The sequence below is a fragment of the Prunus mume genome, linkage group LG1, assembly GCF_029339155.1.
Source record: "Prunus mume cultivar Tortuosa linkage group LG1, ASM2933915v1, whole genome shotgun sequence".
NCBI lineage: Eukaryota > Viridiplantae > Streptophyta > Magnoliopsida > Rosales > Rosaceae > Prunus > Prunus mume.
The window spans coordinates 11414377-11438123 of NC_142698.1; the positions used below are offsets into that span (position 1 = coordinate 11414377).

The window sequence follows — 23747 nt, forward strand, 5'->3', positions numbered from 1 at the left end:
AAAGTCAGAAATTGAAAAGGAGAAATTGATATTTCCATTTTTTGGCAACTTAACGTAAAACTCGGGGGTCTTTCGATATAGGTCCAAATTTGAGTTTGCACTATGAATGCAGTTCATCTCTCTTTTGACGTAGAATTGGATCAATTGACTCAACAAGCCAGCCAACTATGCAAAGCCTTGGCCACTGTTTTTAAAACATTTACACATGTTGCCATTGTACAATCAATTCTCTAAATTGTATTAATTACTGCAATCAATAAATTAATATCACATTTCTATTATTAATCTCAATTTATCAAACGCTTTCAACCAGTGAATACCTTATGGCGAGGTATGTATGTCTTTGGGTGGTTTGATTTACCTGCTTTGCAAGTTTGTGTATACCTCCTTCATAGGTAATTTCATATCATATATCTCCTCCATAGGTAATTAACATTCAAATGTATACCTCCTCCACAGATAAATAGCATTCATATGTATACCTCCTCCATAGGTAATTTACCTATCCATACCTAATTAACATTCATGTATATTCCTAGTTCATAGATAATTATACATCCTCCATAGAATTGTAAGAAGAAAAAGAAGGAAGAAGAAAGAAGAAGATGAACAAGATGAAGAAGGAAGATTATAGAAAATCTATTTATTTATTTATTTTTTGTATCAGAGCATGTTTATGAGATTTTCAAAATTAAAATGGATAGACAAGAAAATATTGTATAAATTCAAATTATAATTAACTAAAAGTTCAAATATAGTAATTATTGGCCTAAAATTAATTTCTTACCCGTTTGTGAATTGCAATCAGAATCAATAGTTGTATTAATTAGCTAATTATTATGATATAAATTAGTCTTTCCCGATTTAAATCATAAGGGCATAATTGGAACATGAAAATAAATTTATATGATACATCATAAAATTAGAAAATGAATGTAATTCTATGTGGCATTGAAGTTGGAGGACTTGGATTACTAACAATACGTGTGTGGATTGCACCCAAATTCTATCATAAGAATTAGACTTATACCGAATTATTTATTAAACTTATTAAATGACTCACAAAAAAAAACTGTGGAATATGGGGACCGAGAGTTCTGAGTTTAATTTATGCTAAAAAAGACATCATTTTGCAATTTATATTGACATACATAATAAATCCAAACACTTTAAATTATTAATTGTAAGAAATTTAAACTATAAATATCCAAATTTCGTAATTTAAGAATTCTATACAATTTTCAATTCATCCATTCTTATCTTCCATTATTTTCTTCATTAAAAAAATTTCCCATTTTCGTATAGATTAACACCAAACAAGAATCTTTTATCTTATAACAAGAAACCCCTAATTTTTCTGATACAACCAGTGTAAAAGGACTCAGTCGAGTTGTTGTTGTTGTTAGGTTTATTTATTTATTATAGACTCTAGAGTATTAACACTAGTCAATAGAAATTAGTAGAACAACGGTAAATATTTGGAGAAAGAAAAGAAAATATTCTTTCGAATCCATCCACTACGTAAATTCGCATTATTTCTCCTTTTGTGCGCTGTTAAAGCAGCGTGGAAACCGCGTCTCTCACCGCCTCTTAAGAATCAGTTTCTTGAGCTTATAGGTTTTCAGAGGAAACTTGGTTTCAGGTTCAGTCCTCGAGCTTTAGCCGACTCTCAAAAGTCTTATAAATTCTCTCAAATCTCTCAACTTTTTCAACATTCAATCAAAACTCAGTTGCTAATTTGTTCTCAAAGTCTTAAAAAGCAGGTCTTTTTGGTCTCAACAGAGAAATACAGAGAGAAATTCAGAGAAGATGAGTTACTACAATCAGCAGCAGGCTCCAGTTGGTGTTCCTCCTCCACAAGGTCTGTATCAAGCTGCATGTTGTTTGTTCCTTTGGGATCTTTTGATTTTGATTTTGGTTTCTTCAATTTTGTTTTCAGTGATCAGTTTTTTGTTTTGGTTTTTTCATAATAATACTAACAACTATTGATCATCAAACAGGGTATCCTCCAAAGGATGCTTACCCTCCACCAGGGTACCCTTCACAGGGTTACCCTCAGCAGGAGTACCCTCCTCCACAGGGTTACCCACAACAAGGGTACCCACAGCAAGGCTATGCTCCCCAGTATGCTCAGCAGCCCCCTCATAGGCAAGAAAGTGCTGGTTTGCTTCAAGGATGGTAAGGCCCCTCTCTCCTCGCTCCTCTCTTAGCTTATCTTAATAAATTGATGTAGACTCGTAATTATGAGATGGCACGATTTTGGTGGTTAAAGATTTACCCTTTTGTTTGTGTGTTTGATTTTTTTATTAGTGATTGTTGCCTAATAGTCTAAAATAAGGTGTAATTTTTATGCCGGAAAAAATTGATATTTGTTTTTATGGTAAAAAATTTCCTCTTTTGTTTGTTTGTTTAATTTCTTTGTAATTTTTTTAGTGAGTGTTGTTGCATGACAGTATATATGATCCTTGACATAAGGACTTTATGTTGAAACTTCAACATCCTGTTTTTGTTTTGTTTTAAGTTGAAGCCTCATAAGGACTTTATATATGATCCTTGACATAGTTTGTTTTGATCTAAATGTCTTGCAGTTTAGCAGCACTTTGCTGTTGTTGCCTTTTGGACGCGTGCTTCTGATGGAAATCTTGGCGATTTCATCTTTAATGATTCGTTCACGATTGCTTTACGTTGGGGTAAAGTCTCATTCAAGTTTAGGATAAGCTGTAGTGTCTGGCAATCAGTGCTGTTTAGTTTGGCAATATGTAATGCAGACTCCGGGAATTATATGATGGATTTATGTAAGGATATTTTCTTTCTGAATTGAATGACAGTTTGTTTTCGACATTGTTGCGCTATTGTTCATCAGCAAAATGAATTTACTACGTTGTCTATAGTTAATGGTTCAGATTCAGAGGGTATGTGCATGAAGTCTCTGAGGATTTTAGAACAATCCTCATGGACAAAATCTGAGAATTCTATGACTTTCTTGTTTGTTCAGAATTCTTGTTTTTGGATTATCTTTTGGGTTGGATGTCATGATGTGTTGTATAATGGATGTAGCATTCTATAGATGCCTTACCACTCGTATCATTGGGATACAGATCATAGTCGGCAAGTATAGTGCTTTGCTAATGTATAGAGATGCTTTGGTTTGGCAGGTTGCTAAGGTGGTCTCTTTATTCTTAAGGGGTGTATTCAATTAGGATTCTAGAGAGTTTAAAAAGATTTTAAAAATCCGGATGTATTCAATTTGGATTTATACAAACTTTAAAAAAATCTATAACTGTTAGGGTGTATTCAATCTAGACTTGTTTGAACTTTTAAAATATCCGTCTAAATGTGGGTGTATTCAATTAGGACTTGGAAAAAGTCCAAATAAATTTACTTGTATTCAAAAGGGGATAGATTTGGAATGATTTAATTAAGTGTTGGAGAATTTGTTGGGTTGCTTGTCTTGACTGAAAAAAACAGTGAGTAGGCTCAGCACAATGATGAAACCAGTGGACAACATATGGATAGCAAAGTGGAGAGGCGTTCGGTCCCAATTGAATTGATGATGAAAGGACTTTTACTTTACTCTAGAGAGATCAAAATGAATGAAGATATTTACTCAACTTGCTCCAAACAAATAGAACTTATTCCAACTAATAATCTTACGAATTAAACAGATACTTATTATATGCCACAGCAATCTGGTCTCATAATTCCATGTCCCTTCATCATCTCTCTCCTATTTTGTCGGATGGTTCAAACTTCATCCCAACTTAAGCAAAGCATGAGGAACTCTATGATAGATGTATATGAACAAAATTGAGGTGATATAAATGGTCCCAGTGCTGGAAGCCTGGAACCACATGTGACAATATATAGTACAACTTTATTATTTTTTATTATTTTTATTATTTTTTATAAAAAGGACAAGTGTCCTTCAAACTCCCGAGTCCCATCCCAACTCAACAGACAAATTTGTATTATTTTTTATGTTAACCCTATCGTTCTGCCGCGTCTCTGCCCTGTCTCTGTGTAAAGGAGAATTTCCCGATGAATATTTCATTAGCTTTGATACAAAAGGTAAGAAATATGAAATCGAATCAATTACAATTAATCAGTAATTAGAATCAGTGACAACTATTATGTAATCAAGGCAATGAAGGAGAAGATCTTGCAGAGGAATTGGAGGAGAGTTGACCGGGCTCGATTGCTGCCCTAACACTCTGTAAGTTGTAACCAAAATATCTCATGTTTTAAATACTTGGGTTTTGTTTTGAACCAAAAAAAAGAAGAAAAGAAAATGGCTGCTTTAAGATCAAGGCCATGGAATTACCACCAAACTTTGTGTTCATGCCACTGCAAACCCAGAATTTTCAATTACAATTTGAAGGTGAAAAATCAAAGGGTTGGGGTTATTGGGTTGGCTTGTTTGTGGCAGGGAATGGGAAAAAGAAAGAGAAGGTTAATGGAGGCCAAAGGGTTTGGGTGGGAGGGCCATGACTTGGGGGCATAAGTTATTTCTGAGGAAGATAATAGATTTGTGGAGGCCCTGAGGGAAGTTCAGCCTTATGTTTTCTTAAACAGAGGCAGAACATTTGTTGTGGCCATAGACGCTCTCTCTCTCTCTCTCTCTCGGAAATGTATCATGCTCCCCGATCGGAGTTCGGACCCCAAATATGTAAATTCCTGATGCGTCCTTTTTCCATTCTTCACTCCAATTCTTCTTCTATCCATTCAGCCATATGTTCTACATCACTGATTGGTGATGAAACGACCTTACTGCAGAGATCAAAATTAACAATTTTCTTAACTTTTGTTGGTCGAATAAGAGATTTCATATCTGCCTAAAGGCTAAGATACAACGAGGGAACCCAAAGGCTAAGTACAACAAGAGATCTCATAATCAAATGATCATGTGAGGAAGCAAACAATTAACAAAGATATAATTTTTCTTAACTTGGTCCAAAAAATAGAGAGATTCCAACTGAATTCTTATATGCCACTGGAATCTTGTAATCTAATTGAGCATCATACCTTCTTTATCTTTCTTCTATTATTATGGAGGATGGTTCAAACTTTATGGTACACTTTTCTCTTGGAGGATTACAGAGCATATTCCTTAGCAATGCCTTGTAAACATTTGTCAAATTTACTCCACTCCATCCACAGCTTACATTAGGATATATTTCAATGACCCGATCGTCAATTTTTTAAAGCTTCACTAAGCATTTGGGATGATTGAAAACAGTCTTCATCCACAATGTTCCAAAAAACAATGTCAAATGAGTTCCACAAAGTGTCAACTTAATAACCTTATTTAAAAGATCTTTCAATAGACGAGAACTCTATCTATATATATTTATGGTGAAGTATAATTCCTACTTTTTAGTTGAAATGTCTAAACTCATATGGAAATAATTAACATCATATGTTGAGATTTTCCATGAGTAACATGGCACATTTTGCTAAGTGGTAATCACTTCATTCTAATTTGTTTATTTGTAATACAAAACCTAACAGATAAAATAAAAGGAAAATGACCAGACTCGAACTTTGCCATAAATATAATAGCCAATTTTCTCTCTCTATCTTAAGCAAGCATCAGAAACTTCAATGGTCCCATGAATTTTGCGTTAGATATATCAGGGTTTTTCTTGTTTCTCCTTTTTCTCCAATCAAACAGCCACTCGGATATGTGAACAAAATTGAGGTGATAGTTGTGGTCCCTCCCCGTGACACATCATCACCTGCCCGATGAAATACTGTTACTAAATATCTACACTAGTTTGAAGCTTTCTTGTAATGTGAGAAGAACTTATGTGGAAACCGCAAAAAAGAAACTGCGTCTCTTTTTGTGTGCAAATGTGTTGTAAAAGCAGGTGTTTTTGGTTGTGAAATTGACTCAACAGAGAAATACAAAGAGAGATTCAGAGAAGATGAGTTACTACAGTCAGCAGCAGGCTCCAGTTGGTGTGTTCCTCCTCCACAATGTCTGTATCAAGCTGCATGTTGTTTGTTCCTTTGGGATCTTTTGATTTTGATTTTGGTTTTTTCAATTTGGTTTTTCAGTGATCAGTTTTTTGTTTTGGTTCTTTCATAATAATACTAACAACTATTGATCATCAAACAGGGTATCCTCCAAAGGATGCTTACCGTCCACCAGGGTTACCCTCAGCAGGGGTACCCGACTCCACAGGTTTACCCTCAGCAGGGGAACCCTGTACCCTTCACAGGGTTACCCTCGGGCTCAGCAGGGGTACCCGACTCCACAGGGTTACCCACGGCCCCCTCCTAAGCAAGAAAGTTACGGTTGCCTTGATGGATTGTAAGGCTCCTCTCTCCTCTCTTAGCTTATCTTAGGAAAGTGCATTTTATATTCTGAAGAAATTGATGCTTGTTTTACATGTTGATTGTGAATTGGATATTTGGTGGAGCTTAAACTTCAACATCCCCTTTTTGTTTTGTTTTAAGTTGAAGCCTCATAAGGACTTTATATATAATCCTTGACATAGTTTGTTTTTGTCTTTTGCAGTTTTGACGGGCTTTGGTGTTGGGTGAATTTTTGCCAACCACAACCACAACCACACTTCATTGTCTATAGTTAATGGTTCAGATTCAGAGAGTATGCGCATGAAGTCTCTGAGGATTTTAGAACAATCCTCATGGACAAAGTCTGAGAATTCTGTGACTTTCTTGTGTGTCCAGAATTCTTGTTTTTGGGTTGGATTTCATGATTTGTTGTACAATGGATGTAGTATTCTATAGATGCCTTACCACTCGTGTCATTGGGATACAACTCATAGTCGCTAGTATAGTGCTTTGTTAATGTATAGAGATGCTTTGGTTTGGTAGGTTGCTAAGGTGGTCATCTTTCTCCTTAATTGTTAATTAAAATCGATAAGAGGTTATTTTAGTTCTGGCCACTCCACCATACTCCCTAGTTTGGGCTTTATTACAGTGTTGGGGAAGGGATTCTTGAGTACTGTTTATTAACCTGAACATGTCTTCCAATTTGGCATGAGCCCCCAAACATTAAAAATGTGTCCATTTTCAGTATAAAAAAAAAGGGGGCAGAACTAACAAAAAAAAAGTGCGACAAATTTGGGCTTTAGGGGGAAAATTGACAGCTTTAAAATAGCCAGAAAAAGAAGAAGTCATATTGGGATACATGGGAGACTTTGGAAAAGACTAAAGAAGAGAGAAATTTTTTTAAAGAAGCTAAATTGGACAAAATTACCCTTATTTATTTTTGGATTTTCTAAGGAACCTTTATATTTTGCATGTCTTTGGTTTAAAAGTTTAGAGGTTTTTTTGTCTTTTTTTGAAATTTTTTTAGTTTTTTCCAAAAGTGAAAAAAATTTTGTGGCTAAAACCTAAATTTACTTATCTTTTTTATAGTTTATGTTATTAGAAATATCAACTAAGCCAACGATGTCTAGCATAGTGGAAAATGACATTGACTTAGTATATTAGTGGTCTCAAATTCAAACTCTCATGATATTTTTATAGTGTGTGTGATAAACACCTCCTTATAGCTTTAGACTCACTCGCTGTACAGATTCAAAAGCCCCTTTGCGATTTGTATTCAAAAACTAATCTTCGTCCTGCCATCCAAAGTTGAAATCTACACAACACCACCTTTACTAGTAAACAAAGTGAGCCCAAAAGGAGAAGAGAGACATACATCCAAGGCTGGAACAGAACCAAATATCTCAAAGAGGGCTTAGGCTATCCAATTCATAATTCAATAAAAAAGAAAAAAGATGATAACCTAAACAGAAGTTATTAATGATTGAGCTTGACTAAGGCCTATACCATCCAACAAAGTAAAGGAGAAAGTTCCTTAAATCAATGACTAATTGGCAAGACCGGACTCCCCTTTGTATGCGAAAGAGCGAACGGAACTTTACAGGTTTAGAAACCCAATGGGACTTTATCTTATCACTCACCCACAATAGGCCTGAAAATGGGGCTCTAATAGAGGAGCCCATTAGAATTTTTATCTCATCGGAATTTGAATTTTTTTAGAAACATATATATATATATATATATATATATATATATAGTCCCCTTCTATTGAGGGATCCTTCAAATAATTTTATTTGAGGGACGCCCTTTAGGGTACTCTACAATTTTTTTCCCAATAATCCAAACCATCTATTTTTAGGTCTTCATTCATAGATCATCCTTACAAAAAATTAGGCAAATCGGAAACTGTTTCGACATCCAATTGTGTCTTACAAAATCAACGAACACGATGTATATATATATATATATATATATATATACGGAGAGCTTCCATTGAGGATCCTCAAATAAGCTTTATTTGAGGACACCCCTTGTAGGGCCACTATGGATTGTATTTCACTAATCCAAACTGTCTATTTTGTAGATACTCATTCAAAGATCATCTCTACAAAAAATCACTTGAATCCGATATCATTTGACAACTCAATTGAGTTATTGAAATTTTAGTACTTTCTTAAAACATCGTGTTCATTGATTTTGTAAGACACAATTGGATGTCGAAACGATTTCCGATTTGTCTAATTTTTTGTAAGGATGATCTATGAATGAAGACCTAAAAAATAGATGGTTTGGATCACTGGAAAAAAATTGTAGGGTACTAAAGGGCGTCCTCAAATAAAATTATTTGAGGGATCTCTCAATAGAAGGGGATTGTATATATATATATACTCATTTAAAGACTTCTTGTAGGACCCACTTCGGATTGCATTTCATTAATCCCAACCATCTATTTTGTAGATACTCATTTAAAGATCATCTCTACAAAAAATCACTTGAATCCGATATCATTTGACCACTCAATTGAGTTATTGAAATTTTTATACTTTCTTGAAGCACTGTGTTCATTGATTTTGTAAGAGATAATTAGATGTCAAAACGGTTTCCGATTTGTCTAATTTTTTGTAAGGATGATCTATGAATGAAGACCTAAAAAATAGATGGTTTGTATCATTGGAAAAAAAAAAATTGTAGGGTACCTTAAAGGGTTTCCCTCAATATAAGGGGACTATATATATACATAAAATTTTAAAAATGTATAAAAATAATAAAATCAGTACATAATTAAATTATGGCATAAAGTATTATGACACTCCAAATTTAGCAATCCTAGCGTAGCAGAAAAACTTGTATGAAACTGAGATAGTATTGTTTTGCTATTCCCAGCAAATTACAAATAGTCAAGTGGAAAAGTTATCACGCTTGACATAACGTAATTGGTAAAAAATAACAAAATAATGTTATCTTCATTTCATACAAGTGTTTCTCCTAGTGTAGAGTCCTCAGTTGGAGCGAAGATGCCATTAGCATCCCTAATGTTTCCCTTAGAGCAACTCCACTCATATTGCCCTTAGCCATGGCAAGGGGGGAGCTAGGGCAGCCACTATTCACGTGAATAGTGGTTGCCCTTGCAAAATCAGAATTTTGTGTTTCCACCCATTGCCCTAGCTAAGGGCAATTACTATTCATTTTTTTGTTTTATTCACAATTTTATTTACCTTAATAATTAATGTGGATAATATTTTCGGATAAGATTTACGGGTTCCTACGTGTCAAGACTATTCATAATCAGATAAAATTTCGGGATAAGATTTTTTGGTTCAAATTTCGGATGAATTTCAAAATTCAAATTTCAGATAAATTTTTGGGTTCAAATTTCGAATGAATTTCAAAATTCAAATTTCGGATGAATTTCAAAAATCAAATTTCAGATACATTTGGGTTCAAATTTCGGATGAATTTCAAATTTCGATAAGATTTTCATCCAATGAAATCAAGCCACGTGGCATCTTTATCTTGCCAAATTTTTCTATAAAACCAAAGGCTCACCTCATACCTCTCACACCACATCTTTCAATATTTTCATTTCTTAGAGTTTAGCATTCATACTCCATTCATTCTCAATGGAAGAATATAGGAGATGCTTGGAGAGACATGGGAGAGAAAGAAAGGAGAGAAACCGTAGAGCCGATGAAATCAATGAGTTGCAGAGGCAAGTTGATGAACAAGTTCTCATAGCAGTGGCAATGGAAGAGGAAGAGAACCAAGGTCGCCGCCGTGGTTCACAAGTCGGCCGTCGCCGGAATGTGGACAGACATAGGCATTCTCGGGGTAAGAATCTTTTGGAAGATTATTTTATCCCAACTGCTTTGTACAATGATGTTGATTTTCGAAGATCGATTTAGAATGCAACCCCACTTGTTCAATAAAATCATGCATGATATTTGCAATTATGATGCATATTTTGTTCAAAAGTGTGATGCTACTGGGGTTTTGGGCCTTCAGGGAGCAAGCTATAAATTATACATGTTGGCGTATGGAGCATCCTGATCAGTCAGTGGATGAGGTTGCCCGAATGGGGAAGTCCACTACGTTGGAGGCTTTGGTAAGATTTTGTGATCGGTTGAAAACAGTACACTAGGGACTACCTAGACCTACTCGGGGACCTCCAACGGCTTCTACAAAAAGCGAAGCTCGAGGATTTCGAGTGAATGATTGGTAGCATCATTGCATGCATTGGCAATGGAAGAATTGCCCAGCCCACTGCCTGGCAAGGTGATTACGGAAATAGGAAAGGCACAAAAAGTATCATCCTGGAAGCCGTTGCGGCTTCGACACATGGGTTTGGCATGCTTTCTTTGGAGTTGCGAGGCCCAAAATGACCTCAACGTCTGGTCAATCTCCGGTCTTCAGCGATGTTTTGAGCGGCCAAGGCCCCAATATTACCTATGAAGTCAACAATACAGTCTACCAGGACGGGGTATTATCTAGCTGACGGTATCTACCCAAGGTGGACCACATTTGTCAAATCCATTCAATTCCCGATCCCATAAGCAAAATTATTTGCTACTTATCAAGAAGGATACAGGAAAGATGTCGAAAGGTGTTTTGGCATCCTTCAAGCTCGATGGTTAATTGTCCGAGAGTGCGGCCCGTATGTTTGATGAGAAGATCCTCCGAGCATTATGATGACTTGCATCATCCTCCATAATATGATTGTGGAGGATGAGTACGATTATGATCTTTGGAGAGGTCTATGAACCGGATCAATGAACACGGCCTTGACCCGGATTTATGAAAGGTCCATGGGGCCAAATGGAGAACCGTTTGAGCCGGAACCGTTGGTGAGGGCGATCGTATGATGACCCGGATGATAGATCGATATACAGAGATGCAATCTTCATATATTCATGAAAGCCGTCAACTTGACTTGATAGAGCATTTATGGATGGTGAAAGGGAATGAAGATGAATGATGGAGCATAGATGCTTTGGTTATGTTTTAGGCCTTATGTTTTGGTTGTGTTGTTTAGTATTGCTTATGGTTTGGTTGTGTTGTTTTTTAATTTATTCTGTGCCTTGTTTGTAGTTTTTGTTTTGGTTTTAATTATGTTTTGTTTGGTGTATGGAATATGTTGAATAAAATTGTCTTTTATTGAAAGCTTTGTTTATTAAATAAAGAAATCCAATACAAGTCATTAAGAATTACTACTACTAAAATAAAAAACTTCAAGTACACCAACTTTAATAGAAAACAAGAAAATTAAAAATACATAAAAGGTATGCCAACTAATTTAATGGTTTTGATCATTTAACCAATCCGTGTTGCTAGGCCCATCATCCTGGAAAAGTCTTCTTCTCATAACATCCCTTCGTTCTAGCTTCCAATATTGTTTTGTATTAGGGACATATGGCTTGTATCCATCGCCATAGTTTCGATCCGTCTTCTCCATATCTTTTTGCGCAAATACTCCTTTTCTCGTGCACACTCGGCTTGAATTGCCACCTCCATATCTTGGCGTTTTGCTCCAATTCAATTCTTATGCCGTTTTGCCTTACAATTTCCTCCAAAACTTTGAATTATGATTGCTTGAATTACCCGTTTTCTTTGCCTTCGCAGCCTTTCGCCAATGGGCCACGGTTCCTTTGTGATGGGTGAGTCTTCACTCATAGGGAATCGAGAGGTGAATCCGATGTCGTTGCATCACGGAGAGGCGTCTCGTTTAACACAACGTCGAGACCGTTGGAATAATATTGAAGCGTTTACAGTATTTCACCACCTCCCAACATTCATGATGGGTGAATTTTTTTTTGCCACCCCCGGTTGCACCGAACCACATCTGTGCTTGAATGAGCTATTTAACAAAAAAATGGAAATGCAATAACTATTTAAAATATATTGGATATGCAAGTAACAACATAAAAATAATGGAAATGCAATTAACCTTACAAATAAATTGGAAGTGCAAGAAATATGAAGAAACAATTGAAATGCAATAAATATTAACAACATATTGAAAATGCAAGAAATATTAACAAAATATTTGAAATGCAATAAATATTAACAACATATTGAAAATGCAAGAAATATTAACAAAATATTTCAAATGCAAGAAATATTAACAAAATATTTGAAATGCAAGAAATATTAACAAAATATTGACAATACAATAAATATTAACAACATATATATATTAGGACATTAAACTTAATGATTACGAAAATTACAAAATACTTACTTCGTTAGTACGATTTTCCCCACTTCTATACAAGTTCATCGCTTTTGCCAAGGCATCTCTCCATTTTGCCATCTCTTTGTTGAGAAGTTTCCACCTACTCGACAATGCCATTTCCGTATTTGAGTGGAGTCCGAATTTTTTCGCATAAAAATTCGGCATGAATTTTTTTCCACATATGGAAAATTTCATCTCATTGCTGACAAGGGACAATGACAAACTCGGAGCCAAGCCTCACACAAAGAAACATCTTCCATGGTGCTCCACGCCCCTCCGGTTTCAATAGAAGAAGCCATAAAAATAAAAACTAAAATTACAAGGTGAAAGAGATGAAAATGTTGAGTGAAGAGTGAAGAAAATGTTGAGTGAAGAGTGAAAAATATGTTGAGTAATTGTAGAAGTAGAATAAAATGTATGAGAATTGGTGTTGAAAGTGAAGGGTATTTATAGGTATTTATAGGAAAAAAAATCAAATTTTTAGGATTTTTATAAAAATTCGATTTTTTTCATAATTTTATTGTCCAAAAATGCCACCGTTGGATTAACATTTGGAATCAAATCGAATAGGGGGCTGCCACGTGGCTTCCACATTATGGCCGGCGTCATTTAGTTAGCGCGCGTTAAAAATTTGTAAATCGCGCGTGACGACGCCACCGACGTCCACCTCCACCGCGTTTTGACAAGTGTAAAGTTGCCTTCGGCCAGCCCGGATTGGGGTCCCACACCCCTGGGCTGCATGGCTGGAACGACATTTTTGTTTTTTTCCCCCCTCCCCTCGGGCTGGGCTGCATAGTTGGAATGGCTCTTATTAGTTGCTAAAGGGATATGTAAAAGTGGTGATAGAGAGTGTCCCAAATTCTTCACGATAAATTTAAAAAAATTATAATATATATATATATATATTTTTTCCTCTCTCTTTCAAATTCACTGCCAACAACTTGATGTGATTATTTTTCACCACCACAGTAAAATATGTACATTTCTTTTTCCATGATTTAACTGGAGCACCATTTTGGGTTGCTTGTCCTGTCCCCAAAAAACAGTGAGTAGGCTCATCACAATGATGAAACCAGTAGACATTTTCATATAGATAGCAAAAGTGGAGAGGTGTTCGGTCCCAATTGAATTGATGTTGAAAGGACTTTTAATTGAATTTATCCCAGTGCTGGACTGGAAGTCTGGAACCACACGTGACAATATATAGTACAACTTTATTATTATCTCCTGGTGACCAATTTACTGTTACTTCAAAATATCAGCATTGTAGAACTTTCCCACAATGGGGGCCAAATCCAGTGAAGTTCAAATCTCATGTAAGATTTTCACTTAAAGCTTGATAGAAAGAAATATCAACGGTTCTTGCAGCAGCAAGGCCACCGCGTCCTCTGATATAAAAAGGACAAGTGTCCTTCAAACTCCCGAGTGCCAACTCAACAGACAAATTTTTATGTCAACTCTATCGTTTTGCCGCGTTTCTGCCCTGTCTCTGTAACCAAAATATCTCCTGTTTTTAAAACTTGAGTTTTGTTTTGAACCGAAAAAAGAAGAAAAGAAAATGGCTGCTTTAAGAACAAGGCCATGGAATTACCACCCAACTTTGTGTTCATGTCACTACAAACCCAGAATTTTCAATTACAATTTGAAGGTGAAAAATCAAAGGGTTGGGGTTATTGGGTTGGCTTGTTTGTGGCAGGGAATGGGAAAAAGAAAGAGAAAGTTAATGGAGGCCAAAGGGTTTGGGTGGGAGGGCCATGACTTAGGGGCATATGTTATTTCTGTGGAAGATAATAGATTTGTGGAGGCCCTGAGGGAAGTTCAGCCTTATGTTTTCTTAAACAGAGGCAGAACATTTGTTGTGGCCATAGCTGCGGAGATTGTTGATATCCCTATTTACTTCGATGCCCTACTGCAGGTACTCTCTCTCTCTCTCTCACACACTCATACTATACTTTCCAAGGTACGCACCAACTTGTCTTAGAGCTTATAATTAGGATCTGTCGGTCGGTGCATAAAAAGCTTCTTTTTTTATTAGTATTCGTGAGATGATAAACGTGGATTTGTCGATCATAACAAAATTACATATGTTTCGTGAATTGATAAACGTGGATTAATAACACTATATTGTAACTGTAACACTAAAAACTCTTTCAAATTATTAAATGACGTTTAAACACATATGACCGTTGAGTCCAACACGTTAATAGTGTTTTATAAACTCTTTTTCGCCCCATTCATGACGATCGAAACAAAAGACTTATTTCCTCCTTAAAATTTTAAAATTTCCTCTTGCTAACATCAATTGATAATAAGACTGTCCTAACCTAATAGACACAAGAAGCACCATTGCAATTAACAAGTAGCAATTTAATTATAACTTGTGCCAAAAAGTCAAAGCTGGATCAATTCTACTTCTGAAGAACGCAGGTAGGTAAGACAAGTTTGATGCTTGCATTTCCTATGGCTATAATTGGTTCTATGTCATGTCTAAAAACAGTCATACAATGACAAAATATCGATAAAAGAAGTATTAATTTCTTATCCTAATTAATTGGTGATGAAACGACCTTACTGGAGAGATGAAAATTATCAATTTTCTTAACTTTCTTTGGTCGAAAAAGAGATTTCACATCTGCCTAAAGGCTAAGATGCAACAAGGGAAGCCCAAAGACCAAGTCCAACTGATTTTGGCTTCACTGAAAAGCAGTTCAAATTGTTGAAATGTCTAAACTCATATGGAAATAATTAACATGGCACATTTTGCGTTAGATATATCGGGGGTTTTTCTTGTTTCTCCTTTTTCTTCAATCAAACAACCACTTGGGTATGTGAACAAAATTGAGGTGACAGTTGTGGTCCCTCCGCGTGATACATCCATTTCACCACCAAAGGCACAACTTTTTTAAATCACCTGTCCTATGAGGTACTGTTACTAAATACCTACACTAGTATGAAGCTTTCTTGTATTGTGAGAACTTATGTGCAAAAAATGTCGTCGTGACGATATTTCAAGTCAATTACGTATTGTCATATGAGAAAGTTAAAACTTATGATAGTAGGTGATTAGTTTGAAATAAGATGGCATTGTGGCGATATCTCAAGTCAATCACGCACTGTCATATGAAAAGTTAAAACTTATGACAATGATGGGTGATTAGTTTAAAATACTGACACAATGATATATATTTTTGATGTAGCTAAGTATTTTCTCCTACAATGAAGGCCAAATGTAGTGACGCATTCTCATGGTGTATATTTAATATGTCATGCATACCAATGAGGTCACATATAGTGCTGCTGGTCATAAACTTCGAAACAAATCTTCGGGGAAAAATGAAAATCACATGTATACCTGACAGCTTGATGGAAATTACAGAAATGTCATGCAAAGCCTTCCCTTTCATCTTTGGTCATAAAATAGTCGAGACGTCTCTAACAAGTTCTCAGAAAATAGATTCTTAGGACTTCCCAGAGAATTACTATTTATGAAAATTATATATATATATATATATATTTAGAGAGAGAGAGAGAGAGAGAGAGAGAGAGAGAGAGATGAGTTCCTTTTGATTTCACAATCTACAGTTCTTTGTTTCTTCAACAGCTAGTCCACTACTTTTTTTGCTTGATATAAAACGGACAATATCTTTGCCCAGTTGCTTTACCAATCTCTCTACACCCTCCTCTTAACTCTGTCGTTTTGCCGCATTTCTGCCCTGTCTTTGTGTCCCCCTGCAAGTTTACAGAATGGCTACTTTAAGATCACGGCCATGGAACTACCTTCAAAATTATATGTGTGGTCCTAATCAAACTTGGTCTTCATGTCCCTGTAAACCCAAATTTTTCAATTACGGTTTGATCAAAGCGAAAAATCGAAGGGTTGGGGCTGTAGGGTTGGCTCCTCTGTGGCATGAAAGACGGAGAAGGAGAAGGTTAATGGTGGTGGCTAAAGGGTATGATGGGTGGGAAGGTCATGACTTTCAGCGATGTGTTCTTTCGGATGAAGACGAGAAGTTTGTGGAGGCCCTCCGGGAAGTTCAGCCTTATATTTTCTTGCACAGAGGCACTACATTTGTTGTGGTCATAGCAGGGGAGATTGTTGCTAGTCCTTACTTGTTGGATGCACTACTCCAGGTAATTGCAGCTTTTTCAATCTCTCTCGGTCTCTCTCTCACTCAGCAGCACATATTTTGGGAAAGAATATTCCACGGTACTAAAATACAGTCATGTGATATTTTTAATTTACGTGTTATAATATGAGTAGATTACAGATTTATAACATAAGACGCATTTCAGTTGTGTTCAAGTGGACATGGAAAGTTGTTAATCTGCAGCTCATTTAAGATGTTAATGGCATTTATTAGTGTTAACAACTTAAGCTCCATTTTGGTTTTTACCACCCATGGATCAGTAACAGGGAAACAAGAAAAAAAAAATCCGAGTGCGATGTGAGTCTCTGAGCAGAGCTACCAGTGCGTCCCACTGCCACAACACACCTTTATCTAACTTATTGGACTGCTACAGTCACTCCATGATTCTTCAATGATGCACCCGGGTATTTTAACCGAGGGCCGACTTAAGTTGAAAAAAAAACTTGAGTTTGACAAAATTTAGGTCCAAAAACTGACTCGAACCAATCTACCTATTTTATTCATTATTTTAGGCTTCTTAATTTTTTTTTAAAATTTAAATGAATTTTTTTATTAAGTATCAAGTGATAGTCTAAATTATATCGAACGAGATTTCTCACACACACAAACACAACTACGATGCCACTTATAATAGCCAAAACTCAAGATGTCATTCTCAATCATCTGTGGCACCTTCCTAATTTCTTACAAGACCTGTTGTCGGGCATATAAACCGCATATTCAAACGGGAATTAAACTTATCCAATCTTTTAGATTCGTGATCTCACAGTCTAACAAAAAAATTTAAAAATAAAAAATTTACAATAAAGGACATTTATTAGAGATAGTTTCTTTATAAATAAAAAAATTACATTAAAAGTAAAATCTAAAGAAAATTAAAGTATTCTTCTTACATGCCGCGGATTTTATCGGTGAGGAATCTGGGGCCACAAAATCCGAACGACCGAAAAATAGTGATCCGGCGGGCGAGTATTCAAACGAAACTTCTGTGTGGGGCCCCCTTCGGCCATGGGGTCTTCCCAGTTTCACACCACTCCACCCTGCAATTCCAGCATTTCTTTTTGAATTAGGTCACGATTTCTGTGTCTGTCTGTGTGTCTCCCTCTATCAAACCACCAATGGCCTCCACGTACAGCTCTCTAGGAACTCACAGACGACTCGCCGCCATAACCACCAAGCTTCCCTCGCAACGCCACTGTTCTCTAACCATCGCCGAAAGATCCACGCGCCTAGCGATGGTGAATAACGGAAGGGCGAAGGGCAGGATGGGAATTTCGCTCAAGTGCAGCAATGCGTATGGCCCTGTGATTGAAGAGAGCGACAGCGATAGTGAGAACTACAATTGCATGGAGGACGAGCAGTTCGTGCGGTGGTTTCGGGAGGCTTGGCCCTACTTGTGGGCCCACCGCGGCGGCACCTTCGTGGTGATCATATCGGGTGAAATGGTTTCTAGCCCTCACTTGGGCCCAATTCTCAAGGCAGGTCCTCTGCCTTTCGTAATTTTCTCTTTAACTGTTTGGTTGCTGAGAAAATGCAACAAACAATGTCAATCGTGGGAAAATAACATCTTTTTATTTCATCTCTATTGTTAGACTAGCGAGCCGCCTTTTCGTTTAAGCAAACGTCTTTTTTTGTTATGATTTTCCCTTGCAATTGCTATCGTATATTTATTTATATATTGGGTTTTGTGCAGGATATAGCTTTTCTCCATCACCTGGGGATCAGGTTTGTTCTTGTGCCAGGGACCCATGTGCAAATTGATGAACTTTTGGCTGAGAGAGGTGAGTGTTTTATTGTATGTGTTTCTTCTTACTGTATATTCTCAATAAGCTTGATATCCTAGAGTGTAGCACAAGATGTAATTTTGTTAGTTTGTTAAAATTCTTTATGTCCTTGGAATTATTGGTAATATTTTTTGGTTTGGGCTTTGGGAGGAGGAGACTGAGTTCTGACTGTGTCACTGTAATTATTGGTATTTTTGTTAAGCCATTTGAAGTGCTATAAGGCTGCAACTAAGCAGGTACATGTTAGTTGTTACTTGTTGCAGGAAAGAAGCCAAAGTTTGTTGGTCCGTACAGGGTGACTGACTCAGACTCTCTAACAGCTGCGAAGGAAGCGGCTGGGGCGATATCTGTGATGATAGAGGCAAAGCTTTCTCCAGGACCCTCCATATGCAATATTCGTCGACATGGTGACAGTAGTCGATTGCATGAAGTTGGTGTCAGTGTAGAGAGTGGTAACTTTCTTGCAGCCAAGGTAAGAATCTTACTCTTTCAAAGGCAACATTAATTACTCAGTTGCCTGCTTGAGTTTCATTAGTTACCAAATTCTTAAAAGTTTTGCTGTTGTTTTGTTTTGCAGAGAAGAGGAGTCGTTGCAGGTGTTGATTATGGGGCAACAGGCGAGGTCAAGAAAGTTGATGTTTCTCGCATTCGTAAGAGGCTCAATGATGATTGTATTGTGATTTTGAGCAACCTGGGTTATTCCAGCTCTGGAGAAGTTTTAAATTGCAAGTATGCTATATAGACATAACTTCTAATATTTTTTTATTTTTTATTTTTTAGTCTCTCAAATAAAAAATTTACACAATGCTTATTATCTGCTCCAATTATTCTTATATATAGTGTAGTGCGTAGTAGCTGATGATTTATGTTTTCATGAATTTCAGCACATATGAAGTTGCAACAGCTTGTGCCTTGGCTATCGAAGCAGATAAACTTATCTGCATAATAGATGGCCCAATTCTTGATGAGAGTGGACGCCTTATTCGCTTCTTGACTCTTGAAGAAGCAGACATGTTGATTCGTAGGCGCGCTAAGCAAAGTGAGATAGCAGCTAGTTATGTGAAAGCTGTTGATGAAGAAAATCTGTCTGGGCTTGGACATGATGATCTGAATGCTACTCAACAGAATGGAAATGCTCTCAAAGGAAGGTACACCACAATGTTTCACAATGGTGTTGGCTTTGACAATGGGAGTGGCTTGTGGTCGGGTGAACAAGGTTTTGCTATTGGAGGTCATGAGCGGCAAAGTCGATTAAATGGTTACCTTTCCGAATTGGCTGCTGCAGCCTTTGTTTGCAGGGTAAGCCCAGAATATACCCCCTTTTTGTTTCTGGTTTATGAACTTCACTAACTATGATTGTTGAAGGAATTTTTTCCCCAAAAACTTTCTTGGAGTTGTAAGGATGTTTTACTTATGGTTTTTTGCCTCTATTTGGCTAAATTGGTATCTAATCAAAAGTTGAGAGGTTTCAGAGCTTACTTTTGATACAGATATATATATATATATATATATATATATTATTATATTATATTTCAAAATCCAAATTTTGAATCACCTTTAACAAAAAACTCTTTCATATTGTTCAATAGAAAACCTGAGCTTTTCCAATGCAAGTCAAAAAAATTGACCAATTGCTGATTTACACTTTATAAATAAACAATATGTGCGTGCGCACATATAACTATGAGATTGGACCTGAGATTGAAACTCTCAGATCTAAGGAGACCACATCACATAATCTGTGCCTGCATAGTTTGAAGTTTCAGCTGCTTTATATGTTGAGTCCCAAGAACTCAGCCAATGGTAGTTTCTGATTTATTTCCAGGGAGGTGTTCAAAGAGTTCATCTGTTAGATGGCACTAAAGGGGGAGTTTTATTGTTGGAATTGTTTAAAAGAGACGGAATGGGGACTATGGTGGCTAGGTATGCTATTTTTTGCAGTAAATGTCTCCGAATTTTTGTGTACTTTGGTGGCTTTCTGATGTCAGATGCTGATCAACTATATGGTGATGATGAGCTATGCTGAGAGTCCCCTGATTGCTAGGCTTTTTATCCTTGATGTGATTATCTTCTATTTACATTTTCCTGGTTGATGCTTATTTCTAATTTTGTGCCTAGTCAGCATTTGTGGAATTCCAAGTGGCATTCTTCAAACCATGTTACAGTTATAAAGTCATTTGGTAGAACTGTACGAGTTATTAGATCCCATTTTGGTCTCATCCTGCTTGGTTTTGGCATAAAGTTTAAGTAGTAACCATTCCTGGATTTATATTTATCTTTTGTATCTTCAAATCACTAGTTCAAGCATTTTTTTGTGCCAAAGAATTCTCATCATCATGGCTAATCATTCTAGGATTGTATATTAGGTATATGGGGCTAGCTTCTTGGTTTCAATTAAAGTGTTGCTTCAAGAATGACTTTACAACAATTATGAAGGATAAAAAGTTACAGTTCTAAATATGCATAAGTTTTCCTCCATCTATCCACTCACTTGTGCATTAAATGTTATTTTTAGTGACCTTTATGAAGGAACCCGGATGGCGAGGGAATCAGACCTCTCTGGAATAAGACAAATTATACTACCTTTAGAAGCATCTGGCACATTGGTTCCGAGAAGTGATGAAGAGGTTTGAATTGAAAACTGATCAGGATTCTTTTTGTAATGTTTTCTTAAATTGAATTGAATTTTGTGCATTCATTTTTATTTGTTCGATAGCTACTTCAAGCTTTGGATTCCTTCATTGTGGTGGAAAGAGAAGGCCAGATCATTGCATGTGCTGCTCTTTTTCCTTTCCAAGAGGATAGATGTGCAGAGGTTGCTGCTATTGCAGTTTCTCCTGATTGTCGCGGTCAAGGGCAGGGAGATAAGTTACTCGGTAACATACTGTGCAAACTTGAATAAGCATGGATATAGCTATGCACTTGTTGCTTCTGTTTTTTCTTTCTATAATTTTAATTCACGTTACTGGCCATATTTTCTACGTGAACTTTTTGAGAGGGTTTAATTTATTAACAATAGCTGCAGTACCATTGAAGTAAGTTCTGAAATATGCATTTGTTCTCTTCCTTACTGATGCGCCTCAAATGATTCTACTGTTCTTACGGGAAAATAAAATGATTTTACCGTTCTGAAAAGTTCCAGCTTTTTTTTGGTAGCGATATAATATATTCCTCAAAAGTTGCATTGCATATTGAAATAGATTTACATAAATAGGATGAAATATCAGTAACAGTTCAGGGCACACATCTCTGGCCTCAGCTACATATCATCTTTTCTTTTTCTGTTTTGCTACTGAACATCTTGGATTCATTTAATCCAAGATGTTTTGCAACTGAAATTTGGAACCCAATTGAAAAAAAAAAAAGAAAAAAAGAAAAAGAATTTGACATAATGCCAATGTCAAACGGTCATTCCTAGTAAGAGGTGCTGCTGAGTTCGTGTTAAATACGAATTCTTTGTATATCTACCAACTATATTATCCTTACATGTGCACTCCATAATTTCTTAGAATTTTAATATCTGCAGATTACATTGAGAAGAAGGCATCTTCTCTTGGATTGGTGAAGCTTTTCTTGCTTACAACCCGCACTGCAGATTGGTTAGTTCCTACTACTTGAAATACATGCTATATATGCTCATAGATAGTTCACTAGTTAATGGAGGATCATTGCAGATTCTTTTATACGGAGGAAAAAAAAACTGTAATGTAGTTCAGGTTTTTGGTTGGGGAATCAGTCCCATTTGTTGTAGTTATGTGGATGGTTAAAACAAACTTAGGTTTGTAGCCAGAAAGTCATCATCTGTGGACACAAATTGTGGAGGGTTAGAGATGGCTAGTGTACATATTTCTTGGGGTTTATAGTGGTGCTTTATGTCCATTTTCTTCATTTTTTTAAAAGAAAAATAAAGGGTTCAATGATCAGTATTGAAGAATGACGCCTGTTGTTTGTCACACAGGTTTGTGAGACGCGGTTTTTCAGAATGTTCAATTGAATCGATACCAGAGAAGCGTCGGAGGAAAATTGATCTGTCTCGTAAATCCAAGTATTATTCGAAGCAGTTGTTACCTGATGCTAGCGGAATTACTGTTAATAGGGCGTTCACTTGAGGTTAAAAATGATGCTGGCAACTTTCCCTCAGGGGGTTAGCAGCTGAATTGTGGAAGTGTTTTTGAGTTGCGAGTTTTGTATCTTGACTAGAAGTCTGGAATAGTTTAATAGGGCGTTCACTTGAGGTTAAAAATGATGCTGGCAACTTCCCCTCAGGGGGTTAGCAGCTGAATTATGGAAGTGTTTTTGAGTTGCGAGTTTTGTATCTTGACTAGAAGTGTTTTTGAGTTGCGAGTTTTGTATCTTGACTAGAAGTCTGGAATAGTTTAATAGGGCGTTCACTTGAGGTTAAAAATGATGCTGGCAACTTCCCCTCAGGGGGTTAGCAGCTGAATTATGGAAGTGTTTTTGAGTTGCGAGTTTTGTATCTTGACTAGAAGTCTGGAATAATGCAAAATATGATTTATCCTAATTGTTTATATTAAAAACGGAAAAAAGGGGCAGTGGGTTTGTGGGGTTATTCGTGCTTCTGATGGGGATTGGGTCAGTGGGTTTGCTGCGAACCTAGGGAAAGGACAATCCTAGACGCTGAAGTTTGGGGTTTTTTTTGGGGGTTGAAGCTTGCGATTGACAAAGGTATTAGAAACCTTGTGGTAGAAATGGATTCTGCTACTGTTCACTTTATTCAGAACCCTTCTTTGCTTGCTCATCATCCCCTTGCTGCTCCTCTCTGGTTGTTGTGAGATGATGAACCACATTGGTAACTGCTCAGTCTTCCATATTTACAGAGAGAAGAATGGGGTAGCTGATTATTTAGCCAACTGGAGTTATAATTTCGATTTGGGGCTTTGTGTGTTGGAGTCTGCTCCGACTTGGATTGTTTCAAAACTTCTTGATGACTTGCTGGCTGTCCCTAGAACTCGGATGGTTTGTTTAAAACATTCTGAGTAGTTTGTTTTGTTTGGGGTTTTATCCCCCCCATTTCACCAAAAAATAAACCGGAAAAAAGGGAGTTGGATTAATTCCTTATAAAGCTGCTGCTCTAACTCGAATCTGGAAAAAGCAAAGTTGCCAGAGATTTTCTTTGTTGAAGAATAAGCTACGTGGATATTGTTTTATGTAGAAATTTTATATTTGGATGTCGAATTTAAAATTAAGATTTTTTGTTTTTTTAAAAGTCTTATTATTTCTCAAAAGTAAAATGGTAAAACCTAAATTTATTATATGGTATTAGAACAC

General features: G+C 36.5%; 2 protein-coding genes and 1 long non-coding RNA gene across 5 annotated transcripts; all 3 read left to right on the top strand.

The window, feature by feature from the left end:
- Window positions 1-1453: 1453 nt before the first annotated feature.
- Window positions 1454-2841, top strand: LOC103336497 (protein CYSTEINE-RICH TRANSMEMBRANE MODULE 13). 2 transcript variants are annotated; one of them, XM_016795774.2, is made up of 4 exons: window positions 1454-1642; window positions 1764-1861; window positions 2001-2178; window positions 2589-2841. In XM_016795774.2, the coding sequence occupies exons 2-4, from the start codon at window positions 1810-1812 to the stop codon at window positions 2632-2634; spliced, it is 276 nt and encodes a 91-aa protein (XP_016651260.2). In that variant the 5' UTR covers window positions 1454-1642; window positions 1764-1809; the 3' UTR covers window positions 2635-2841. The 2 variants fall into 2 exon arrangements, with proteins under 2 accessions (XP_016651260.2, XP_088899974.1); XM_089043848.1 differs by having other exon boundaries at window positions 1466-1861.
- A 2529-nt stretch (window positions 2842-5370) lies between these two features.
- LOC148921030 (uncharacterized) lies at window positions 5371-6905 on the top strand. The gene is made up of 3 exons (XR_016123166.1): window positions 5371-5978; window positions 6119-6313; window positions 6521-6905. It is a non-coding gene; the product is annotated as an uncharacterized LOC148921030 (long non-coding RNA).
- A 9286-nt stretch (window positions 6906-16191) lies between these two features.
- On the top strand, window positions 16192-22980 carry LOC103336507 (putative amino-acid acetyltransferase NAGS2, chloroplastic). Of its 2 annotated transcripts, none has more exons than XM_016797360.2 (10): window positions 16192-16657; window positions 18368-18455; window positions 18722-18930; window positions 19036-19187; window positions 19343-19757; window positions 20284-20381; window positions 20974-21085; window positions 21175-21334; window positions 21985-22057; window positions 22417-22980. In XM_016797360.2, exons 1-10 carry the CDS (start codon window positions 16271-16273, stop codon window positions 22565-22567), a joined length of 1845 nt encoding a protein of 614 aa, XP_016652846.2. In that variant the 5' UTR covers window positions 16192-16270; the 3' UTR covers window positions 22568-22980. The 2 variants fall into 2 exon arrangements, with proteins under 2 accessions (XP_016652846.2, XP_008237776.2); XM_008239554.3 differs by lacking the exon at window positions 16192-16657 and adding an exon at window positions 17557-18152.
- The last annotated feature ends 767 nt before the right edge of the window (window positions 22981-23747 follow it).